The sequence below is a fragment of the Leptonychotes weddellii genome, chromosome 9, assembly GCF_054177405.1.
Source record: "Leptonychotes weddellii isolate Sample4059 chromosome 9, ASM5417740v2, whole genome shotgun sequence".
Taxonomy (NCBI): domain Eukaryota; kingdom Metazoa; phylum Chordata; class Mammalia; order Carnivora; family Phocidae; genus Leptonychotes; species Leptonychotes weddellii.
Genome location: NC_138377.1, coordinates 7,311,615 through 7,337,036, shown reverse-complemented (window position 1 = coordinate 7,337,036; position 25,422 = coordinate 7,311,615). Strand labels below are relative to the sequence as shown.

The following is a 25,422-nucleotide window of genomic DNA, read 5'->3' as shown; positions in this document are numbered from 1 at the left end:
TAAATGGGGGGCTTTGAACCCTACTGCAGCTCCTTGTCATTGCTGTTGAAGTTCTGCTCCATGCCTTCCAGATGCACAGGGCCCCGCACACAGCAGGTGCTCCAGAAATGCCAAGTGAATGGATGAATGAGATACTTGTTGAGTTAAAGAATGAATGAATGAGTTCTTCATTACTTTGGGATGATTTGTTTTTGCACTGACCTGACTAAAATATAGGTTCCTGATGGGTAGGAACCATAGCACAGAAGGCATGTGGGCTCTGCAATCAGCCGGATCTGGGTTCAAATTCCGGCTTGGCCCACATTTGCTGTGCAACCTGAGCAAGTCTCTCAACCTCTCTGAGGCTATGTTTTCTGAGGTTTGGAAGCAATATATGCGAGATTCTATGCCTAGCATAGTGTAGGTGCTCAGAAAACACCTGCTAAATGGAATGGCACTGAATCTCAATTTGATAACAGAGTCTTGGGGAGGGCTGGGGGAGAGAAGAGTTAATTTTGATTAGGTGGAAGATGAGCTGGCATCAGAATCATTCGGGAAACATGTAGAATCCCGACTGCATGCCCCCCTTCCAGAGAATGAGATTCAGGAGGAATCCGCCTGATGAGCCAGACACTGGTAGGCAAGTGATCACCCTGGAACATTCGAATGGTCAGAGGAAATGTGTCTTGCAGCAAAGGTTGCAGAGGAAGGAGAGTGAGCCAGGCCTTGAAGGACAGCAGGACCTCCACCACTGCCCTGGATTTTCTCTGCCCGCTAAAGGACGGGTGGGTCCTGGGCCATCTCTGCTCCTGTGATGGGCCTTGAATAATTGATCAAGTCGCTCAGTGAGAAGCTCATGAATTCTTAAACCCTTTTAAGGGCCTTCCAGGAAGGGACGGCATCCCCTCCAGGGTCTCTGTGGCCCTGTGCTCTCTCTATCTAGGTTCTGGATAAAGCGACCCCCCTGCTGTGGCCTTCAGGTCGACAGCCTTTTAAGGAATGGAATGTTTCCCCTCACAGGATCCCCAATTCTCTGCGCATATGGATTCTACGCCAGTAATTGGCCTAAAGGCAGTCTGGAGACTGTCCCCAGGACCCAAGCCCTCTAAGCACCCCCTTCCTCTGTCCCCATGCCAACCTGCCAGGACCCAGAGCTTGCAGGTGACTTGAAACCTGGGATGCTCAAGGCCCCGGCAGATTACCTCTCCCAGCAAGTAAATAAATTTTTAAAATGGAGAAATGCTATGGAAAAAAATAAGGCATTTTTTGTTTTATTTTAAGGACAGATTACTTAAGCTAGGGAAGGCCTCCTGGAGGAGGTGGCTTTTGAATTGAAACCTGAACCATCAAAAGAAAGATCTGGAGACAGACAGCTGCAAGCAGAAGGAATAGCAAAGACGGTGTCCCTGCAGGGACTTGGTGTCTTCCTGGGATGGAAAGAAGCCCAGTGTGGCCAGGGCACAATGAATGAGAGGGTTAGTGGGGTATAAGGGAGACGGAAGACTGGATCTACTGACCCTTATGAGGGCTCTGGGGAAAAGGGCAAAGATACCCTTCCTTCTGGATAGACATAGACCCTTATCTATACACAAGATTCCAGGAGAAGAGCATGGCTGAATTTTAACCTCCCCTTTCCTGTCTGTCAGGCCACCTTTTGCAGTGTGCAACATGCAGAACTGTACATGGAGGACCTGGGGAGTGCCATTATCTGTCTTGATGGAGCCAGACAAAAGGGGGAAATCGTAGCTCAGTGCTGGCCAGGTTAAATCTGAGATGCCATTAGCCATCCAGGAGAAGTTGCTGAGTAGATAGATGGATGTGCCCATCTAGAGCTCAGGCAGAGGTCTGGGTGTCCTCACTGGATCATCACACGCTTGGATGAGACAGTCGGTGGGGGGGAAAGCCACAGAGTGGTATTTGGGATGTGCAGATCTGCCTGTGAGGTGCTTACTAGTCTGTGGGAGAGGTCAACAAGGTGCTTAGAAATCAAAATTTAAGGAGACACTCCCTCCCAGGGTCACTTAAGTGCAGAGGTGGCACCTGAGAGTGGGTGACACCTAAAAATTCGTGTCTTCTTAACTTTAGTCCCGGTCCCTTGTAATTCAATGGCGAAAAGGTAGTCATGACAACTAATGGTGCTGGTACACTTGGACACTCACTTGGGAAAGAAAAAAGAACCTCACACCTTCCTTCACACTGTATATAAAAACAAAAATAGGTCAGAGACCTAAACATAAAAGCTAGAAGTATGAGACTTAAGGGGGGAAAAAACAGAGAAAACCTTCATGACCTTGGGGTAGGTAGGCAAAGATTGCTTAGGCCACAGAAAGCATGAACCATAAAAGAGAGAAAAAAAATCAATTGGATTTTATCAAAACTAAGAACTTTTCTTCCAAAAAAAAAACACCATTAAGAAAATGAAAAATGCCGAGGTCCAGAGAGACTGTGTGTAGTATAAATACCTGACATAGGACTTGTTTCCAAAACACGTAAGGAACTCTTACGACTCAATAATAAAAGGACAATTGATCCAATTTTTTTCAATGGGTAAAAGACCGAACAGACCCTTCACAAAAGAAAATACATGAATGTCCAAGAGTGAGCAAGTGAAAGTGATGTTCAAGGTCCATCGTCATCAGGAAAATGCAAATTGAAACCATAATGAAGCACTACTTTACACCCACCAGAATGGCTTTCAGTTAATAACAATGCCAAGTGTTGGTGAGAACACCAAGCTACTGGAATTCTCCTACACTGTTGGTGGGAATGTAAAATGTACAAACACTTTGTAATACAGTTTGGCAGTCTATTACAAACACACAACTAAGCCATTCCAATTTGAAAATAGAAACAAGATCTCTATACAAAGGCTTGTAGCCAATGTTCAATGTTTTACTCATGATGGCCAAAACCTTGGAAACAACGCAAGTGTCCATCAGCAGGAGAAAAGATACAAACAAGAATGGTCCATCCATACACAGGAACAGTATTCAGCAATCAAAATGTAACTACCTAAATATGCCACACCATGGATGATTCTCCAAGGCTGAATGAACAAAGCCGGACAAAGAAAAAGTACAATTTGTATGATTCCATCTATATAGAAATCTAGAAAAGACAAATCTTGTCTGTAGTGATAGAAACCTGTTCAATGTTTGCCTGAGGCTGGAGGTTGGTGGTGGGGGTTGACTGTAAGGGAACAAGAGGGAAATTTTAGGGGTGAGTGGAATGTTCTATATCTTGATTATAGTTCTGGTTACAGGGTGTATATATGTATCAAGACTCATCAACTTGGATCTGTAAAATAGCTACATTTATGTAAAGTATATATCAATAGAGTAATTTAAATACCTCCATTCAAGGTTTTGTTGATAACCTTTTAAATCCTTTGGTCCTCCTTGTTACTCTGAGTGTGGTAATGTCTGAATGTTTCTTCTCTTCAAGGACATTGTGGTTAAATAATCTGGTTCACGGCCAGGACATAATGGGCATTAAAAATGGACTCAGGGGACACCTGGGTGGCTCAGTCGGTTAAGTGCCTGCCTTTGATTCAGGTCATGATGCGGGGTTCCTGGGATGGAGCCTCATGTTGGGCTCCCTGCTCAGAGGGGAGTCTGCTTCTCCCTCCCCCCCTCCCTCTGTGATCTCTCTTGCTCTATCTCAAATAAATGAATAAAATCTTAAAAAAAAATAAAATAAAATGGACTCAGGAATTACCGGTGCATGAGGGAACTGGGGCCCAGAGGGGAGACACTTGTCTAAGGACACACAGCCCAATACAGGTATTGACTACAAGGTGTTGCTGGGGGGGCGGGGGGAGTTGCAGGTTTGGGTTTCAAAAAAATAGAACCCAAAGACGCAGAGGCAGACGTCCGTCTATCATCCGCTCACCTCCTGTCCTGTTTTCCTTCAGAACTGAGTCTTGAGAGAGGTCAGGGTGCCCCCCCAACCCCGAGCGAGGCCAGGCCCGCCAGGCGGGTAATTGCACAAACCCTAGGTCTGCAGAGCGTCTTCCAGGTGAGACGCTCCCTCACCAACACCCCCGCCCCCCCGCCCCAGCCTAAGAGCACAGTCTTCACCAAGCAGCGAGGTCCACCCGGTGCAGGTCTCTGCACCTCCATCATTGTTCACCTCGCCTCCCAGGGTTCTGCGAAGAGCAATGACAATGGTTGTCTGCTCTCGCTACTCTCATGGAACCTAGAAGTTCTGCTCGGGAAAGTGAGGCAAGGCAAGGAAATAAAGAACAAGCCGAGCTAGCATCCTTGAGCCCAGTTCCAAGGCCGGAAGCACACTGAACTCTAGGCACAGAGCTGGCACGGAAGCTGGGTCACCCTGACCCTGATCCTCAAGCCCCAGGTAAGGCACACCACCCCTCACGGGGCGCCAACAGCGTTGTACTTGAGGTCCAGGTCGGTTCCTGCTCCCACGAGCTGGGCGGCCTCCGGCCTCAGTTTCCCCACTTGGCCCCCACGCAGGAGAGGATCTGGAGCGCGCAGGGGTTCGGCCGGGCCCCGCCCTTGGGGTGGGGCTGGGGGTGGTCACGTGGAGGTGCTCCCCGGCCCCCGAGCCCCGCCCCGCCCCGCCCCCCGCCTCGGCCGGGTCTGGGTCTGGAGCCAAGGCGCAGAGCCAGCCGAGGTCGCCAAGCCGGGGCCGCTGAGCTCGGCGGCGCCGCGGGGTCCGGGGTGCCTGCTCGCTGCTCCACCCGCTCCCGGCCAGCTGTGCAGGCGGCTGGACCCGCCGCCGCAGCACCAGGAGCAGCAGCGAGGACTCGAGCGCGGGCGGCAGCGGCGACACCATGGATCTGTCCTTTATGGCTGCGCAGGTAACGGGGCGCCTTCCCCGCGCGCCCTGGGCTGCGAAGTTTGGGGAGGTTCGGGGACAGGGGCTTGCCCTGCGCCGGGAGGCTTCGAACCGGGCGGTGGCCCCCGCCGGGGATCTACGTCCCGGTCCTTTGTCCAGAGCCGGGCATCCCCAACCTGGTTTCTCTCGTCCGAGGCGGCGAGCGCGGCTCCCGGGGGTGGGGCGGGCCGTGCGCCCTGAGCACCCCGGGTCGATCTGTTCCCAGACTGCGAGGGGCCTGGGCGATGCGAGTCGACCCCTCCCTGCCCATCCGCTCCCTGCAGTCCCCGCTCCAGGACCCAGGACTCCCCCAGGGCCGTGCAGCCCAGATCCGTGCAAACCCGGGTGGGTGAGCACCCTCGCTGTTCTCCATTCCCTATCTTCACGAGGCGCAGGAGACGTCCGGCGCCCCCCCTCCCCCTTAAGTGGAGACCACAGCCCCAGCAGCCTGAGGAAGGAGGTGAGACCGGCTCTGTGACCAGCCAAGCGCCAGAGCGCAGCGATCCTTTTATCCCTTTTTTTTTTTTTTTTTTTTTTGCTTTGTGCTGAGTCTGTAGCCATCAGTGCCCAACGCGACCATAACTCTTCCCTTGACACAAAACAGGTTGCCAATGGCAGGAAAAAAACAAATGACCTCTCATCACTTGATCCTTGCTGAAGGAGAATCCCCTTGAGTTCTGAGCGTTGGGTGATCTTTATGTTTCTGTGCCCAACTCTCATGAGCTAGAACAAAGGCGGGCAGACACCCCCTTTGCAGAGCTGCCTGTGGCCTCTCCCGGGACCCAGTGCTGGGGACAGTCTGGCTCCAGGAAAGGCCACATTTGGTCTGGGCGAGTAAATCTCAGTGTATCACATTCGGACCTTGCACCTTCTATGAGTTAGTTATGTTGGGATCCCAGAGGTAGGAAGGCCACCGGGGTCCCTCTGTCCCCTGCATGTGTAGCAGGGGCCCCACTTGCTGTTGTTTAATTTTCCAGGGAACAGATTTCAAGAGAACACTTTCCTTTCCCGCCCCCAAATTTCACCCCAGTGGAAGCCTCTTGAAAAAGTAACAGCAAAATCCAGTCTGTATGGACAGCGAGTCTCTGAACAGTCATGGAAGGATGCAGAATCCCCAGGATGGTTTTAGATCCCAGCTCTAGGCAGCCTCTTGTTTCGTTTTCCAAAATGTGCATTGCTCCAGTCAGCACCACTGGTCTTTTTTTGCCTAATTTTCTGTCTCCTGTTCCTAAACCCACGTTTATAAATATTGTCATGCAGGCATCATTTTAGACAGTGGTGACTTTAGCTACAGGATAACTAGAGTGGCTTCACCAGATTTATTTCTAGGGGAGAGAGGAGCTCGCACAGGCCTGTCTTTGCCTGCCCTCCTCTGGATCCCACCAAACAGCTTGTGTCCATGGTTACGAGATAAATTGATCACTGCTAACCCTGGGGCAGACTGGAGCATCAGAAGTTGCTATGGTAACCTGACAAAATAAACATAGGGCTTTTCTCCATCTGTAGGCAGAGCCTGCACAGAGATTGGGTTCTTTTTTTTCTCTCTCTCTTTTTGGTTTACTCTCAAGTTTTGTGTGCTCAGTGTGTTCCTGCCAACAGATATTTGGGTATAGATTACATGCGCAGGCCGGAGTCAGTTGCAAGGAACAGAAACATGATGAGCCATCACGTGGGGAGAGACGCTGAAGTTTGTGGAGCCCATGCCGTGTGCCAGTCGCTTGCACACTTTATTATAGTAAATCCTTACAAGTCTATGACATGGGCACTGTTATTCCCCCTTTTACCGATCAGGTTACAAAACTTCAACAAGATTAAATAATTTGCCTGCTTGGTGCGTGTCACCAAGCTTCTGTCCCCACACATCAGCAGTGGACAGTTTGACAGGGAAATGTTAATGCCTCCATCTACTTGTTTGGCAAAAGTTGGGTACCTGCCTTGTGCCAAGCTCTGTGCCAGGCATGGGGTGGGACTGGAGTGCTGGCGATAAAGTGGAATAGGATGTAGATTTTCTTTCTGGGTACTTACAGAGGACTGGAGAAGTGACGGGCCTGGCCATCCCCAGCAGGGGAATGGATCAGGGGATCAGAGCCGGGTGGACCAAGATGCTCTGCACATAGTAGGCCTTCAGCAAGTTTCTGTTAGATGATTGGATGGGGATGAGACAGGATGCATGTGAATCGTGAAAATCAAGAACAGGAAAACAGTGCCTTTGCTGTGTCGGATGCCCCTCCCCCTGAACACCTGTCATCGTCAGGATTTGGAGGACGTGAGTTCTGATAGAGTAGAACTACTGGTGGATTCTAGGCGGAGAGGCAGGAGGAGGGAGGCCTGGAATATATTCACAGAGTCCTTCAGGAAGGGGGAAGGTAGGGGCTCAGGACAGCTGGGAGAGGGGGGCTGGGGCCAGATCACAGAGGGGCTGACTGTGGAGTGGGGAAGTTCACATGCATCAGCGGGCAGTGGGAGCCATTGCAGGCCATTGAGCAGGGAAGGGTTTGTGATTGAAGCAGTGCTTTGGGAAGATCCCAGCCCAGTGGAGCATAGTTAGAGGCATGAGTGAAGCCAGAAGGGCACACCTGCTTGATTAATTGAGTGACTGAAACCAGCTCCCTGTGGCTCCAAAAGCTCCTCCCCCTCCTCAGTGTTGTGAACTGTGAGTCCTGTTTCTGGCTTTAAAAGACTCAGAGGATATAAGCCATTTCAGAAAGATTTGCCTCTCAAACGCTAAGCATTATGAAGACACCTTTTATGTATGGAAAGAGTGGACCCGCAACTCCCCTGATGCAGATCTGCCCTCACTGGTGCGGGTACATGGGGTTGTGTGATGGGGTTTGGAAGAGGCTGTGGACACTGAAGGTGTGAAGACTCAGCTTGTGGACCCCGCCTCACCCCCTGAGCCCCGGAGGTGCTCAGCCGACCTTTCCTCCACTCTGGACACACCCCAGCCCCTCTCTGCACAGTTCCTGGGTCCCCAGACACCCTGGTGGGTTGAACAGTAAACAGGAGCACCTGTTTTTCTATGACCAGCAGTGGCCGGAAGGGCAGGGCCGTCCAGCCGCCCAGGGAGCTGGAGACCAGGAGGACAGCACAGATGTTGAGGACTGAGCCCCGAATCCCTGTGTCATTGGTGGGGTGGCCCTTACTCCAAAGATGACCCTGTTCTCTCCCTCCCCCTCACGGGGGCGGGTGGGGATCTGATTCCCCTCCCCTTAAATCTGGGTTGGCATCAGTGAATTTCTTGACCAGGAGAAGGCAGTGTGAGTGGCGTTCTGGAACCTCAGAGACTAGCTTTGAAGAGGACTTCGGCGTGCGTGGATGGCTCCTAGCGTGCTTGCTCCAGGGGAAGTGCAGAGACTCTGAGACCTCCGTGATGAGACGAGGAGTGAACATTTAAGGGACCTACTGCGTGGGCAAAAATGAACAAGAGGGGGGCGCCTGGGTGGCTCAGTCGGTTAAGTGGCTGCCTCCGGTTCAGGTCATGATACCAGGGTCCTGGGATCGAGCCCCGCATCGGGCTCCCTGCTCAGCGGGAAGCTTGTTTCTCCCTCTCCCACTCCCCCTGCTTGTGTTCCCTCTCTCACTGTCTCTCTCTGTGAAATAAATAAAATCTTAAAAAAAAAAAAAGAAATGAACAAGAGGGTGTAGGAGCGCTAGTCACGTGCTTGAGGCTGTAAGGCTGAGTTCAACAAGCACACGTATGGCACAAGGGCTCAGTCTTGTGTTTGTCCTGTGCCGTCCCTACAGCGCCTAGTCTAAACCCAAGAGTTCCCAATGTTGCTGCCAGTAGGATCCCCTGGGAGCTTTTAAGACCTGCTGCCTCCACCCACCCCCAGTGCTCCCCTTAGAGTCTCAGCTGGAAGCGGACATTTTCGTTATTTTCTGTCATCCCCCAGTGGATTCCAGTGTGTGGTCGGGGCCGGGGTGGAGGTTTGAAGCTAGAACCGCACTTAGGGCTGTCTCCCTCCCCCTCCTCTGGATGGAACAGATCCTTGGCTCTCTGGTCCCTTTCAGGTCGCAAAAGGTCATGTGGTCCCCAGAAGTCACCCGAGTATGGGTTCAGCAACTTAAAAGAACGAGACCCAGAATAATATAACCCGGGGACTTGCTCCAGAATTGAGGTTCTCCCTTCCTCCTGCCCACACCTGCCACAGGTGGGAGACCTGTAGTCGGGTAGGTGGCTCTGCTAATCCCCTCATGCAGACAGGGAAGAAAGGGAGAGCCAGGGTGGCTCAGCCGACAAGCAGAGCCAGGCCTGGAGCCCCAACCGCAGGGCCATCCTGCACGTGGGCTCACCACCTTGCAGAGCAGATCCAGTGCGGGGGTGTGTGGGAAACCTAGGGCTCCGCCATGGAGCAGCTCCAGGGAATCCTCAGTCCCTGAATACAGAGTGTTGTGATTATGTCCGTTTTTAAAAAGATTTTGTTGGTTTATTTGAGAGAGAGAGAGAGAGTGCGCATGCGCAAGCATGACAGGGGGAGGGGCAGAGGGAGAGGGAGAAGCAGACTCCCCGCTGAGCAGGGAGCCCGATGTGGCGGGGCTCCATCCCAGGACCCCGAGATCATCACCTGAGCTGAAGGCAGATGCTTAACCAACTGAGCTACCCAGGTGCCCCATGTTTATGTCCATTTTTAAACATGTTCTTAAAGAGGACCATATTAGTTTCCTGGGGCTACCCTAACAAATTAGCACAAGCAGAGTGGCTTACAACAGAAATGTAATCTCTCCCAGTTCTGGAGGCTAGAAATCCAAACTCCAGGTGTTGGCAGGGCAGGTGTCTCTGAAGTCCCCAGGGGAGAATCTATTCCACCCCTCTCTCTTAGCCTCACGGTGTTGCCTGCAATCCGTGGTGCCCCTTGCCTGTGGGTGCATCTCTCCGATCTCTGCCTCAGCAAACCTGGCACCCACCCTGTGTGTCCCTGTGTCTCTTCTCCTCCTCTTATAAAGACACCGGTATATTGGATTAGGGCCCACTCTAATGACCTCATTTTAACTTGATTATACCTGCAGAGAATCTAGTTTGAAAGGAGGTCATGCTCACAAGTATCAGGAGATAGGGCTTCAAAAGCATATTTTGAGGGGAGACACAGTTTAACCTGTAATAACATCTGAAGACCCATAAAGAATCAGGATCTTGATCCTGGTGTTAGTGGCCACTGGTCTTAGAGAGGCAGTGGACAGATCATTTCTCTACACTTTAGTTTCACCATCTGTGAAATGGGCACAAAATCACCTTTAACTGTTCATCTAGTCCTTCAGCAGATGTTTCCTGTGGGCCAGACTCAGAGCTCTGGGGAGGAGAAGGCCACAGGCCTGCCATGTGATATGTGACATTGGGTAGGTAAATGCAGGTGTCCCAGGAGCCCAGACAAGGCACCTAACCCAGAGGTCAGGGAAGGCTTCTAGAAGTTTGAATTGAGCTGTCTGAAGGATGCGTAGCTGCTATGTAGACAAAGAAGGAGGGAGGACGTTCCAGGCAGACGGAATGGCATGCAGAAGTGTTGAATGGAATAGGGCTTGAAATAGTGTCTCCTGTTGGGCATGGGGGTTGCAAGTCAGGGCATTTGGATGGACCGGGGACAGGTGGGGAAGGGGTTGGAGACTGGGGCCAAGAAGGTGACCTTGTTCAGTAGAGCAGAGTGGGGTGGGGTGACCCACAGAGCAGAGGGCTGGCCTGGAAGGAATGGCTCCTTGCTCATGCCCTGTAGACACACAGCGGGTTCTTCCCAGTTTTCAAGAAAACAGAAAATTCAGATTTTTACAAGCAGTCTGGATTTTTAACTGTTGACCACTCATTAAAAAATGTTAAGAAGCCAACCAACCACGATGTAAACTGTTCCAGTTACTTATTGCTTATTCGTTCAGTTACTGAGTGGCTTAAAGCAATTGCTCATTTTGCTCACGGTTTTGTGGAACCAGGATCTGGGAAGGACTCGGCTCGGCAGTTTGTTTCTGCTCAGTGGCAGCTGGGCCTGGAGTTGAGACTTCCAGCCTCGCACACACATCTGGCGACTCTACTCAACTTGACCATTCTCACCACTTGGCGTGTGGTCTTGCAGATGTTTCTTCAAGCAGCTGGGGTTTCCTCCCAGGACAGTGGTCTTCTTGTGTGGCACTGCCTTCCCCCTGAATGGGCATTCCTGGGTAGAAGCTGTGAGGGTTCCTATAAATGAGCCTCAGAAGTCCCAGAATGTCAGTAACTCGGTGTTCATTTGGCCAAGAAAGTCCGAAGGCCAGCCCCAGTTTCAGTGGAAAGGATCAGATCCTACCTCTCAGTGTGGGGAGCAGCATGCACGTCCAGGAGGGACGGAAGGAATGGCTATCTTTGGGGACTGGCCGCTGCGGGGGCCAAATCGGGCAGGTGTGTTGGGGGCGTTGATCCTGGGGATGCCCGTGTGATTGCTTCAGACCGGTAGGATGTGTGTAGAGCTTGACTAAACCTTGTGAACTGCCAAGCCCAAGAGAGAAGTAAACTACTACTAAGGAGGTAGGCCATGATGTTATTAGGCTGAACTGTATCAAGTTGCTGATACTTGGCCATTTTTGACCTGACAGTTTCATATAGTTCAGCCTAATCAGTACTACCTGGTAAGACAGTAAGTTCTTGAGTTATGGAGCGGGGGAGTGAGGAGGCATGGGGAGGGGGATCAGTACCAGCTGGGGAGATTTGAGGGGACTTCCTGTGTTTGAGGAGTGGGGACTTCCCTCTCCCCCCGCCAAACATACACGCACATACTTCTCCCCTCAGCTGAGCTTTTAGAACTTTGACCTTGCTGGCGGGAGGACATAGTCACTCCTGGAACATTATGTTGATAGTGGGCAGGTCTTTCTGGAAGACAGTCTGTGTGGTCTAATCATAGCTGAGATACATCTGCTTCCAGTCCCTCTCCCCCTGCCCTTTCCTCCCCCTGGACCTTGGGGGGTTCGCAGTTAATTTGCACTTTAATCTTCGTGGAGAGGGAAAAATCCACAAAAGAATCTGGTAGTGCTGAAGAGGCGATTCTGTTATCTCTTGAAATGGCCGTCGCTACATTCATGCGCTTGTGGGATTATTCCAAAAGATCTGCAAGACACCAGCAGAAATTTTCTCTCCCCAGAGAAACACAGCACCCCCCAGAAAAATAGAATTCTAGGGAGTTTGGCAGTCTGCTACTTAGAGAATGCTTTCCCCAGCCAGCGACGGCTCTTTTTTCTTAATGTAAGAATTATCATTAAAATACAAATTGTCTATTATCTCAAATGTTTTTAACCGAAGGGCCTGTCTTGTTGTACTTCAAATTCTCATTTAAAAGATTTAAACATTTTATCATTCTAATTAGACCTGCTTCGGAAGAGAATATAACGCTACATTTTTGCAGGCGTGTAATGAGCAGTTAAGGAAGAGTAAAAATCCATGGTACTTTTTGTAGACCAGATTTCGAGACAGCATTTTGGGAGTCAAGACATTCCATTTGCCTGGCAATAATTATATGTCACAGAGCTGAGAGAACCGGGGCATCTGGAGGTGAATTGCAAGTCTCCAATCAAATATTTGAGGGTTTATGGAGCAGCTGCTATGTGCTCAACCCTGCTCACCCTGCTTTTAGGATCTGAACCCCAGTTCCTTCTATTCTGACGTGATGGAGACCCACCTCTGTTCACTTCCCACCCCATTCTGTCCCCTCAAGATGTCCCTGTATCTTCCCATCATAACTGCCACTTATCAAATGCTCAGGGGAGTGCCAGGGAGTCCCTGTGTTGTGCAGTACAGAGAATCTCATTAAATCCTTTATGACAGGTCCATGGAATAGGCAATTTTAAGATCAGTTTTACAGATGAGGAAACTGAGGCTCAGGGCATACACATCTGGGATTCAAACCCAGATCTCTATGCCACGTTGGCTTGTTTTTTTAAATGCAATCTCATAGTCTCTGCCTTCTGATTAGAGTCTTTAAGCCATTCATATTTAGTGTGGTTTTTTTTTTAATGTGGTTGGGTTTAAATCTACTATCTCACAGTCACCTATTGGTCCCACCTGTTCTTTGTTCCATTTTCCCTGGTTTTCTGCCTTACTTTGGATTAAGAAATTTTTGTTATTCCATATGATCTCTTTTGTTGGTTTACTAGCTCTGTTTTGTTATTTTAGTGGTTGCTTTAGGATTTGTAGCATATATCATTAAGTTATCACAGCCTAGCCTAGCCAAAGTGATATTATGCCACTTCACATACAGTGTGAGAACCTTATAAAAATATATTTCTATTCTCCCCTCTCAGCTCTTGTGCTATTATTGTTACGCATTTCATTTCTGCTTATTATAAACCTCACACTACATTATTATTTTTGTTAAAAATCAGTGATCTTTTAAAGTGATTTAAATAGCAAGAAGAAAAGTCTTATATATTTTCCCATATGGTTATTATTTCCAGGGTTCTTTATTCCTTTGTGTAGATCACAAATGTGGTATCATTTTCATTCTGCCTAAAGGATGTTAACATTTTTAGTGTGCAGAAGTGCTGGCAATGATTTCTTCCAACTTTTATATGTCTGGGATGGGGGAGTTTTGTTTTTTTTTTTTTTACTCTCATTTTTGAAAGTTAATTTTTACTGGGCGTAGAATTCTAGGTCGACAGTTTGGTTTTCAGTGAAGGTATTGTTCTTCCATCTTCCTGCTTGCAGTGTTTCCACTGAGAAATCTGCTGCCATTGGATTTTGGTCCTCTAAACATAATATGTCTTTTTTCCTTTGGCTTCTTTAACAGTTTTCTCTTTATTAATTTTGGGCACTTTGCTTATAATGTGGCTTAGTGTAGTTTTTTTTTTTTTTTTTCATGTTTCTTGTGCTTAAAGTTTGGGAGCTTTCACATCTGTGGGTTTGTACTTCTCATCATGTTTGGAGAGTCTGTTGCCATTCTTTCTCCCCCCACCCCAGTTTTATTGAGATATGGTTGACATGTAACATTGTGTAAGTTTAAGTTCTACAACATGGTGATTTGATACATGTGTCTATCACAAAATGATTACCATATCCTTACCTCACATAGTTACAATTCTTTTTTTCTTGTAGTGAGAACTTTTAAGATCCATTCTCTTAGCATCTTTCAAATATATAGTACAGTATTTTTAACTATAGTCACAGTGCTGTGCATTATATCCCCAGAACTTATTTATCTTATAACTGGAATTTTGTGCCTTTTGATTATCTTCACCCAATTCCTCCACCCCCTGCCTCTGGCAACTACCAATGTGGTCTCTATTTGTATGAATTTGGTTTTTTTAGATTCCACATGTAAGTGAGATCATACAATATTTGTTTTTCTTTCTGACTTGTTTCACTTAGTGTAAAGCCCTCAAGGTCCATCCATGGTAGTACAAATGGCAAGATTTCATTCTTTCTTATGGCTAAATAGTATTCTGGGTGTGGTGTGTGTGTGTGTATGTGTGTGTATCCCATCTTTATCCATTCATCCATTGATGCACACTAGGTTATTTCAGTGTTCTGGCTGTTATAAGTAATGCTGCAGTGAGCATAAGAGTGCACATAAGCATTCAGATAGTGATTCCATTTTCTTCAGCTATATATCCAGAAGTGGAATTGCTGGATCATATGGCAGTTATATATTTTTTAATTTTTAATTTAATTTTTGAACCTCCATACTGTTTTCCACAATGGTTGTGCCAATTTACATTCCCACCAACAGTGCACGAGGGTTACCTTCCCTCCACATCCTTGCCAACACTTGTTCTTTCTTATCTTCTTTCTTCTTGATGCTAGCTATTCTGACAGGTGTGAGGTGACATCTCATCGTGGTTTTATTTTGCATCTCCCTGATGATTAGTCATGTCGAGCACCTTTTCATGCACCTGTTTGGTCATTTGAATGTCTTCTTTGGAAAAACCCAGATTCAGATCCTCTGCCCCCTTTTTACCTGGATTGTTTGAATGTTTTGCTATTGAGTTGTGTGAGCTTTTCATTATTTCTTTACATATCTTTTCTGTTCCCTCTTCTCTTTTCCTTTGGAGACTCCATTTACACATACATTCGTCTGCCTGCAGGTGTCTTCCCAGCTCCCTGGTGTTTATTCATTTTTTTTTTTTTTGAGTCTCCTTTTCTGTTCATGTTTCATTTAGGGTAATTATTATTGATGTGTCTTCAAGTTCACCAATATTTTTCTTAAACATCCAATCTCTGTGAATCCCATGCAGTGTATTTTTGATCTCAGACATGGTAGCTTTTATGTCTAGAAGCTCAATTTGTGTCTTTCTTTATATTTTCAATTGTCTTAACATATTCAGTGTTTCCTTTAGCTTTTTGAGAAGAATGTGGAATAGTTACAACAACCATTCCTCCGTGCTCCTCTGTTGCTTCTAAATCTGCCTCAGTTCTGGCTGGTTTTGACTGACTGCTTTCTCCTCATCATGGGTCATATTTTCCTGCTCCTTGGCATGCCTGATAATTTTTGATTAGATGCCAAACATTGTGAATTTTACCTTGTGGGATGCTAGGTATCCTTGTATTCCTATAAATATTCTTGAGCTTTATTCTGGGATGCAATTATGTTACTTGGAAACAGTTTGATCCTTTGGGGTCTTGCTTTTAAGGTTTGTTAGGTTGGACTGAAGCCATCTTTAGTCGAAGGGCCATTCTTTCCCACTGGTGAGCCAGGCAGTTCTGAGTAATCTACCCAGTGCTTGTGGATTGCAAGATTTTCAAAGTGGCTGGGGGAAACAGGGACTATTTCCAGCCCGTGTGGATGCGAGGCACTATTCTCTGTCATCCTTTTGGGTGATTCCTGCCTCCATTGTTTCCCTGACACACATGAACTCATCAGTCCTCTGCTGAATATCTGAGGGGTCCTTCTGCAGATCCCCAGGATTCTCTCTCTGAACAACTCTCTCCCCTCCATGCTCTGCCTCATTGTCTCCAGCCACACTGGTCTTCCCGGACTCTCAATCCTGTCTTTTCAATCAAGGAACCCACTGGTCTCTGCCTGGGTTCCCCTTTCCTGCCCCACAGCCTGGAAACTCTCCCCAGGCAGGTAAGTGAGTCACTTGTAGGGGTCACCTGGTTTGTTTCTGTCCCTCAAGGATCAGTGTTCTTCACTGCCTGATGTCCAATGTCTTGAGAACCATTTTCATGTATTTTGTACGTTTTTGTTGTTGTTTCATTCAGAAGGGTAGATCCAGTCCCTGTTACTCCATCTTGGCTGGAAGCAGAATTTTCTTAAGTGTTTTTAACGGCTCTGTTCCCACCTTCTTCCTTTCCTGCATTGTGGAAAAGGGGATGTAACAGCTGAGTCTGAATCTGGCCCACTGCCCACTCCCCCGACTCCCAGCTGTGGTCCCTTGCTTGGTCTGGCACATCTTGGAATCTTCTGAATGTTATAAAATGTGGGCGGTGTTCGCACTTTATCTCACCGGTGAGTCTCTGATACCAGAGTTAAAAAGCCAAACTGCACAGACCGAGCAAGTTCCTTTCCACGCTATCCTTGCCACGTGAGTTTCTTCCGGGTGCCCTATGAGGGGACGTCTGAGACACCGAGAGAGCTAGTGCTGTGCTGCCTATGTTAGCCCTGGATGCCCGCAGCCGCAAGTCAGGCTGCTTAGTGAGCAGGGGTGGGTTCCCTGAGGCTTCCCTCCAGGCCCCTGCACCTTGGAGAGGCTCAGTCCCCAGAGGGATGAAAGTGAGGGCTGGAGCAGGCTGGCAGGCAACAGCCAGGACCCTGTGTGTCCTCTCCAGACCCCTCAGCGACCCTTCATCCATCCCCTCAGCACAGAGCTGTGGGAGCCGGTTAGGAATGCAGTTAAACTTGGCTTCCAGCAGCTTTGGGGGGGCCCTCGGGGAGGTGACTAATTGCTCTCCCATGCCCCTGTGCCCCCGCCTCTCCGCTGAGCCTGGCAGTGCTGCCTGCCATCTCCTGCCTCCTCTCTGAGGTCCCGCCAGGCTTTCTTCCTCCCCGTGGAGATTCCGCGGTGGCCCCGCTCTGCATCCCAACAACCAAATCTATCAGGCAGGGTGGGCTTGCAGGCAGCGTGCCACAGACAGGCGCTCCCGAGCTGTGTTGGGGGCTGTCTAGGTGCCAAAAAGGAGCTAATACCAGGCCTCATCAGCTTTGTCACCCTGATCAACATTGTGTGAGCACACATTACATAGAGAGCGTCTCTCCCCGGCACGCAGATGGGTGAGGCAGGAGCCTGCCCCAGGTGGGAGAGGGGGCGGATGGTGTGGATGACTCTTGAGCACCTTGAGGACCAGACTCCATGCACAACCACCCAGCGAGGACAGCGCTGCCACACTCCTGTTTCACACAGAGGGAGGGGGGAATGAGGCTCAGAGAGCCTGTGGATCTGGCCCAAAGTCACCCAGGCAGGAAGAGGTAAGACCGGGCTGGGTGTGAGCCAGGGCCCAGCTACCAGCTGGGGAGCTGGGTTGCAGCGCTGAAGTGGGGCGCCCTGAGCCCCTGACCAGTGTGGTTCTATGTCACAGCGCTCCACAGCCCAGCCTTCTGTTAGCCCGTCTTCCTCCCTAGAACCTGTGTGCGCTGAGGGGACCCTGGCTGCCAGGACTTGTTCCAGAGCCCAGACAGGCTAGCACCGGAGGCTGGCCAAGGGCCCACAGGAAGCTGAAAGAGCTGGGGGTGGGGCTGCAACAGGGGGAGATGCTCTGGAAGTGGTCCTCCCCCTCCTCCTCCTCACCCTCGCAGCCCTCCACCTCCATCAGAGCATCAGAGAATCCTGGCATTCCCTGAGGGCCAGGGTCCCTGTCTCCTTTACGCTGGGATCACAATTGCCCAGCCCAGGGCCAGACCGGGTAAATATTTAATCAATGAATCGAGACGGCCAGGAATCCAAAGAAGCACAAGAAAAGCTGGATAGAAAACCATGTCTTGCATCACCTTGCATCACTTCCTGCTGGGGTCTGGGTCACAGCTTTCTTTCCATAAGGCCCCCAGTTACCGACAATACCCAGTCCCACCACCACACCTCACAACCTGTGTCTGAACTCCCCAGCACCCTCCCGTGCCCCCCACAGAGTGTCTGGCACGGGGACTAGGGCTTTCCATGCAGTATTTTGTCCCATCCTTTGAACAGTCCCATGGTGGTCGTCCCGCCCAGAGAGGTAAAGACCCCCATGGCCAGGAGCTGGGGTTTGACTAGAGGGCTGATCCTTCGACAACTTCTGGACCTCAGCATCACAGCACTGACTCAGAGATAAGGCCACCCACTGTCCAGGTCTGCCCAGGACTGAGGGGCTTCTCAGGATGCCGGCCCTTATGTGCTGACACCCGGAGACCCCTTGGCAAACCGGGAGGGTGGGTCACCCTGCTCACAAGTCAGCTGGGGTTCCGAAGGGCTCTTTGGATCCCACGGGGATGGCCGAGATGCTCTTCCAGAGCGTAGTGCACCTCACTCTGGATTTCACTAAGGCTCGTGCTCTTTACAAATGAATGGGGATAGTGGAATTAGCACCTTGCCCCCAGCCCATTCATTTCTCAAATATTCCATAAGCACCCAGGATAGGTTAGATACCGGTCTAGGCACTGGGCGCAAGGAGGGGGACAAGTGCTAAGGTCCCTGCTGTCTGCATGGGGACAGATAATGAAAGTACAATGAACACGTATACAACCGGTTATAGTCAGTGATGGCACCTCCCATGAGAGGTTGCCAAGGCCCGGGAGAGCATACAGTCTGCCCCGTCACCTCTGCGTCCCAGCAGCCACCCAGCAGGGTGCCCGGACACTGTTGACCCCTGTGGCTTCATCAGGAAGGTGGCAGAGGGCGAGCAGGACCCCTCACACCCCTGGCCCCAGGAGCTGACTCCCTGGGGCTGGCCAGGCTGTGCACTCTTCTGCGGTCCTAGCTGCGGCGTATCCCGGGCCTCTGAGTCCTGGCCTGGGCCTGACAGCAGGTGGCGGTCTCATTTGGAGAGCAGAGCCCTCCTCTAGGAAGTAAATCCCAAGGCTTGGGGAAGCTGGTTAGCCTGGCTGCCCTCGGTCCCTTCTGTCTGCCACTGGCCACCCATCACCTGGAAGCCTTCCGCTGGTCTGGAACACTGTTATGGGAGCACACCCAGCCTGGAGTGTGGCTTGCCCTGTTGGTCCCCAGTGGCCCATCTGGGGAAAAAATGCCAAAAAAAAAAAAAAAAAAGATAGCACTGCTGGAGTCATGAAGCATTGGTAGAGAGCACTCACTCCAGGCAAGTTGAAGCTGAACCCCCGCCCCCATATACCGAAGCCTTACAGCTCATCCCCCTTTACACATGTATCTGCCTCCCCTCTCTGTCCAGGGGACCCTCAGAAGCTAAAGGGACAAGTGGTGCCTTATTCCTCTTTGGAGCCCTGGGGCCTGGCCCACCGTAGGTGCTTAATAAGAGCCCATGGAATGGACACAGTGAGCCCCCAAGTCGGGGAACCCGAGAGTGAGTTCTGACTCCTATGTTTGCCTTACTCCCAGACCCTGGCCAGATTCCCGGCCAGATCCCCAGGCAGCTCTAACTGTAATGCCCGAATCCCTCCCAGCATGCCTCGTGAAGTGGTCCTCTGTGTATCTGCAGCGACAGGGACCTCACCACCTTGCAAGACCGTGACTTCCACTGAGTCAAGCCTGCCACTATGCAGCCAGGGAAATCACTTCTTCTCTCCAAGCCCCTGCGTGCTCAGCAGTGCAGTGGGATCGTGGTAGTTGTGATAAGTTATGATCAACCTCAAGATGTTGAGGCTTCGCGGTGGTAACGTGGCTCCTACTAAGTGTCAGCAGATGGGAATTATTCACGACAAACTTCCTCTCCCGAGTCAAAGCCCTTAATTCTGCCCCCTGGTCCCAGGCAGCGAGTCTAATCCTGCTTGCACGTGGTGGACTCTTCTGTGATCGCACAGGTGGGCCAAGGAGAGCAGCTGAGACGGGGAAACAGGAGGCTGGAGTCCCAGGGCTGGCTCTGCCACACGTGACTTGGAGTAAGATACTTAACTTCTTGGAGCCTCGGTGTCTCTGTTAAATGGGGTCAGTAACACTCAGCTTACGGTGTGGGCAGGAGAATGAAGTGAGATGGTGGTTGTAAAGTTCATGCTGGGCCAAGTAATTATTACACTGTTTGAGCCGTCCTCCTTTATCCTCCCTTGGTATCATTCCTTTTTTTGGACTAAATGTAGCTATTTCCCTCAGTTGTTTTCCCAAATGAATATTCTCTCTGAAATCTTCACCAGGTCAGGCAGTGTTCTTATAAATACATTTTCTTAAAATAAGACACGATGCTCCAGAAGAATCCATCACCCCCTTGGATCTAGCCCTGATACACCCATTAATGTGGCCACTGAGAGCCAAATCTTGCCTCCCGTGATGCTGTACCTTTGACTTATACTGATGAGAGGCGTCTCTTTTCTGAGCGTGATTTAGCCAGTTCTGCCTTCCAGAATTTGTACAACTGATCTTTTTGAACCTTAGCACAGATATGTCAAGAGCTGTGAAGCATCTGAAATTCTACCCTGTTTGCAAGTTTGCCTGCTATAATTTAAAAGATGCTGACAGAAGACATGAGGCTCCTGGATAAAGGACTTTATGACTCATTGTGCAGCCGGCAACATGAGCTTCACGTTCTCATCAGGGCACCTTTCGGCACGAGCCCCAGGGAGGTGATGCCGACCAGCCCTGGGGAGACTCTCTCTGCATACACACCGGGTTTGTAGAACAGCAGAGAAACCCCATGCTTAGGAAACCCCACTCTTTTCAAGGTAGCTGCTTGGCAAACCTACCCAATCTTTGTCTTAGAGGGAGCTGTCACCCCGGTCAGGAAACAAATGCGCCCTCTGGCACACAGGGAACATCATCTTTCTTCAGGGCGGTTTGCTCTGCAAATGCCCTTAAAAACTAGTCTGAAATGGGCGCCTGGGTGGCTGGTTGGTTAGGCGTCTGACTCTTGATGTTAGCTCAGGTCATGATCTCAGGATCGAGGGTTCGAGCCCCGTGATGGGCCCCATGCTCGGCGGGCAGTCCGCTTGAGATTCTCTCTCTCCTCTCCCTCTGCCCCTCCCCGGCTCATCCTCTTTCCCTCTCTCTCCAAATAAATAAATAAATCTTTAAAACAAAACAAAACAAAAAATAGTCTGAAACAAAAGCTGTCGATTCTTTTGCCCAGAAGGTGCATGAGAGATGGATGGAGAAAGGTCTTCCAACATCTCCCGCAAACCGCTGTGCACAGATCTGGGCTTGCATCTCCCTTGGCCACTCCTGCGCCGTGTCACTTCGGGCAAAGCACTAGCCTCTCTGATCCTCTGTGTCTACAGCCTGAAGTAGAAGCGCTGTAAGGCATTCTTGGGAATAGCCTTCTGGAAGTGTGTTAGCTGTGCGGGCAGCAAGTGGGCCGAGGAGGGAAGGCAGCAGAGCCGCGGTCACCATGATATGGAGCTCATCCTTCCAGCGCTTGATTCTCGCCCCTGTGTCTCCACCATCCTTCCCTGACCTGGTCCTCGCGCTCCTGCCCCTTCTCTCCTGTCAAATGGGCAGAATCTCCGTCCTGGCCCACAGCCCCACAGCCGTGGTGAGCGCCTGGAAGCCGGGCTTGGGAGGCTCGGAGCAGAAAGCGCAGAGCCTGGCTCGCGCCCCGGCTTAGGGGACTCAGGTGAGTTACTTTCTGAGTCTCAACCTCCTCATCCGTATCCGTATCATAGAACCTGCCTCCGGGACTTAGGGACGTTGGGAGCATTCGAGCATGAGACGTGCTCAGCGAGGCCGTTATGGTGCTATTCTGGGAGTCCGAGCTTCCCGCAACACAGTGTGGGGCTGAGGATGTGCCTTTCCTACCTGGTGGGAAAGGCGACCACGCTAGCCCCTCCCTGGAGAGAACTGATTAGGAAGAGCACCACGAAGGGGGCTGCAGGGCACGAGCTGGTTTCACAAACCTTGCTGACCGCTCCGCATGCTGGGCATCCCCGTGGCAGGGCCCCTGTGAGCCCCCTGCGTCGAGAATGCAGAACTGACCAGGCTGCCCTCCCACGGGCTGGAGAAGCCGGGGTAACTCGGGCCCCTGGACACCTGCTGCCTGGTCTCGGCAATGCTGCTCACACACTGTGTGACCATGGGGCAGGGTGACCAATGTTCCCCTCCCTAGGCTCCATTTAGGGCCTCAGTGTAGTGTGGTGGTTAAGGGTTGGAGACCAAGAGTGAGACAGACGGGGTTCGAATCCTGAATTTGAAACTGGCTGGGAGATTCGAACATGCCGTGTTTCTTCCTCGGCCTTGATTTCCTTATCTGTAAAGTGGGGATGATGACGTTTGCTGTCCCGTGGAGCTGTTGTGAGGCTCAGACAAGGCCAGACGTGTGCAGAGCCCGGCCGCTAACTGGTGCCTGTTGTAACGTTGCATTCTGTGTCTTGGGTCTGCAAAACGGGGCAGGTGGGAGTGGACCACAGGACCTCTTACTGCATGGGGACATGGAAAGACTCCCGGAGTCAAGGTGGGCAAACCTAGGTCCAAATGCTCCTTAGCCTCTTCCTGGCTGTGTGTGACCTGGACAAGTCCTATCACTTCCCAGGGCCCACGATCAATGGCAGCAGCTGATCACACCTCCTTCCCCACCATGTGAGGAAAGCACTGGTCACCATGGCTGGCCCGGGGGCTGGGTCGGTGGTCAGGGTGCCTCTCAGCTGGAGCTTGTCCATCAGCAGGGCTGCTGACCCCAGGGAGCACTCCTCTATCTGAGGCTGTAGCCAGGAGGAAGGTACCAGACATAGAGTCCTGCTCGGGCCAGAGCAGGGAGGATTCTCAAAGTGGGCCGCACGCAGGTCCAGTGGCTGGAGCTCCATCTCAAACCAAGGCTTAGTCCTCAGGACATCCACTGGAGCAGCTTGGGCTGATGGACCCCCCCTCCCCAGCTCACTGCACCCCTGCGGCAAGCAGGGTGGATGGTCCCATGGGTGGACAGGAAGGAACAATGCCTTCTGCAAATGGAAAATCTGCTCAGCCTCCTCCTGGCAAATGACGTCTACTGGGCCCTCCGAGGTGGAGCCCATTTTCTGTACTTGCGGTCAGGAAAATTCAGTGGTGCTAAGGGATATTCAAGGGGGAGGAACCTGCAGGCCTCCATTCCCTGGATCCATCGTGGAGAGGAATGTGAGGACCCCAGGGCTCCTTCTGGTTTGATTCATGTCACAGTGATGGGCGAGTTGACCTCCAGCTGCCATGGGTCCCTGGGGTCACTATACAGTGCCAAGCATGGGGACGCCTGCCACGTGCTGGGTGCCACGCTCTGGCTGACGGCTTCACTTGGACCAGCACAGCTAAGCTTCACCAGTACGTTCTGAAGTAGAAACTACAATTACGCTCATTTTTCAGATAAAGCGGCTGAGACTGGGAGAGGTGATGTAGCAGAGCAGGGATTTCTGCCGGCTGCCAGGTGCCCACGTGCTTTTCCTCACCTTCCTCCCTGGGCTCAGTGGCCGTGCCGTGTGGCGGATGCGTTGCTAGATCTGAGCTCAGCCCAAGCAGGGAATCGGAAGAACGGCAGTGACGGGCATCCCTCACCTCTCCCACGGTGCTTTTCGGTTTGCCACAGCAAGCTCCGATATGGGAACGTGGGTCAGCATCTCTGCTTTCAAAAGTGGAAACCCAGGTGCAGAGGGGAGAGGTGGGTATCCCTATGCCAGGCTGCATTCCAGCCCTTCCACAGGGTGGGGCCCGGGGGCCAGAAGCAGCTCGGGAGAAAGGGCAGCCCCAGCGAAGGCTGAGGAAGCAGCTGGTGGGTGGCCTGGGAAGGTTCCAGAGCGGGGGAGCAGGCGCTGCATCTGGATGAGTGTTCAGCGTGCAGGAGGGGCGCTGCTGGGGGCTGGGGAAGGGCACTGCCCCAACGGACAGAATGGTGGCTGGATGCCAGGTCCTCTGGCTTCGTTGCCCACCAGGGATGAACCCCTTGGGCCTGGAAAGCGGAGGCACCCAGATCACGGCATGAGCAGACTGATGCTACCCCTCGGGCCCTCAGGCCAAGCCCGGTCTTCCTTCCTTAATCCACTCAATTCATTCAACAGCCATCCTCTGGGCCCCTCGCCTGGGTCTGGCTCCAAGCTTGGTACCAGGAGAAGAGGTGGCCCATACGGTCCCTGCTACCAAGGGGCCGGCCATCTGGTGGGAGAGCAGGGGAGCCAAGAGAACTGATGATACTCAGAGAGAAGAGTGGGGCAGGCTCTCTGGGAGGGCTTCCTGGAGGAGGTGGTGTCTCAAGCCCTGCTCTTATGGGCTTCCTATCCTGCTGCTCTGCTTCTGAGCTTGAGGCTTTCTTGGACGCTGCAGCAGCTCCGGGGTGACCACAGGTTCTGGAGGGAACAGGCTGGTGGGTCCTTGACTCCTGTAATTCTGGGCTTCAGCCAGCACCAGGTTTTGTTCTGTTTGGGGGCCTGCAAAGCTTGACCTTGGAACAGTGAGGCCCCTCAGGAAGGAAGGAGGGCCAGGGCAGGAGTGAAGTCCAGGTGTCCCTCCTACCTTCTCCCACCCAAAGAGGCTCAGAACCCCATCATGTGCCCCCTCTCCTCATTGCACCTGTAATGCACAAGGCCCCCTGGCAATGGTATGCCCAGAGCCCAGGGGCCTCCCGCCCGCCACGTTCACTCTGGACTAGGCCCAGCCTCCTGCCTGAGACCCCTCCTGCGTGGGTGTTCAGGTCTCTGGGTGTCGGCCCTGGGACATTTGTTCTCCTGGGAGAGTTGGCTCCCCATTTGGGCAGGGAGAGAGTATGAGGTTCAGACTGCCAATCATAGACTTGCATCCTGCTGTAGCAGGAAGGGGCCTGGCATCGAAGCTCCCTTCACGCAGAGCTGGTGTCAGTCCCATGTGGGGCAGGAAAGGGGGCCTGGGGATGCACCTAGGACAGTGGTTGGAGCTGGCCTCTAGAAAAGATGTCCTCTTAGACCACCTGCTCTTCCTCTGCTTTCTTCTCATCAGTCTTAATAACTGATCGGTCCTTACAATACCCTAAAAAGCCTCCACTTTGGGAACACATGCTGCTCTCCTGTGTCCCCTACCCCAGCTGTGCTTCTGCCTTTGGAGGAAGACACACCTGCCTTCATATTCTTGCTCTGCTGTCCAGGCTCCTGTGTGACTTGAGCCCATCACTTAGCAGCTCTAGACCTGTCCCTTGCCTGTGAGATTGAACAAATGACATTTGTCTGGAAGGGTTCAGTGGGGCCTGGGAAGAGCAAGGGCACAGGCCTGGCACGGAGCATTGTCTAGATCTAAGGAAGGGGGGCCCAGGAAGGGGGATGAGACATCAACTCGTGGCGTTAGGGTGGCCTGTCCCCCACGCTCGGGTCTGTGGACTGCCCTGTCCTTCCTCCGACCAGCCTGGCTCCGGCTGGCAAAGTCCCCTGACTCAGACCAGTCCCTTCTCCCAGAACCTCGTCTCAGATCCAGTGGTTCTTTTCCCATTTTTTAGCTCCATTATGGGTCAAGGTTGGTGCTACCTGGCAGGCTGAGATCTCATTGTGTTGCCTTTGAAAGCTCATCCGTCAGTCACAGTGATTGACTTGCAAAAGAATTGTGTGCCAGGTGGTATCTCAATGTGGTTTTGATTTGGATTTCCCTGATGGTTAATGATGATGAACATTTTTTCATGTGTCTGTTAGCCATTTGTATGTCTTCTTCAGAGAA

At 51.4% G+C, this 25,422-nt stretch overlaps 1 protein-coding gene across 1 annotated transcript in view; it reads left to right on the top strand.

The window, feature by feature from the left end:
• The first annotated feature begins 4,553 nt into the window (after positions 1–4,553).
• C9H14orf132 (chromosome 9 C14orf132 homolog) overlaps positions 4,554–25,422 on the top strand; it is a 51,928-nt gene continuing 31,059 nt past the window's right edge. The window contains exon 1 of the mRNA XM_031030680.2: positions 4,554–4,801. Within this exon, the coding sequence (XP_030886540.1) occupies positions 4,775–4,801 (27 nt within the window). The 5' untranslated portion in view covers positions 4,554–4,774. The remainder of the gene's footprint in view (positions 4,802–25,422) is intronic.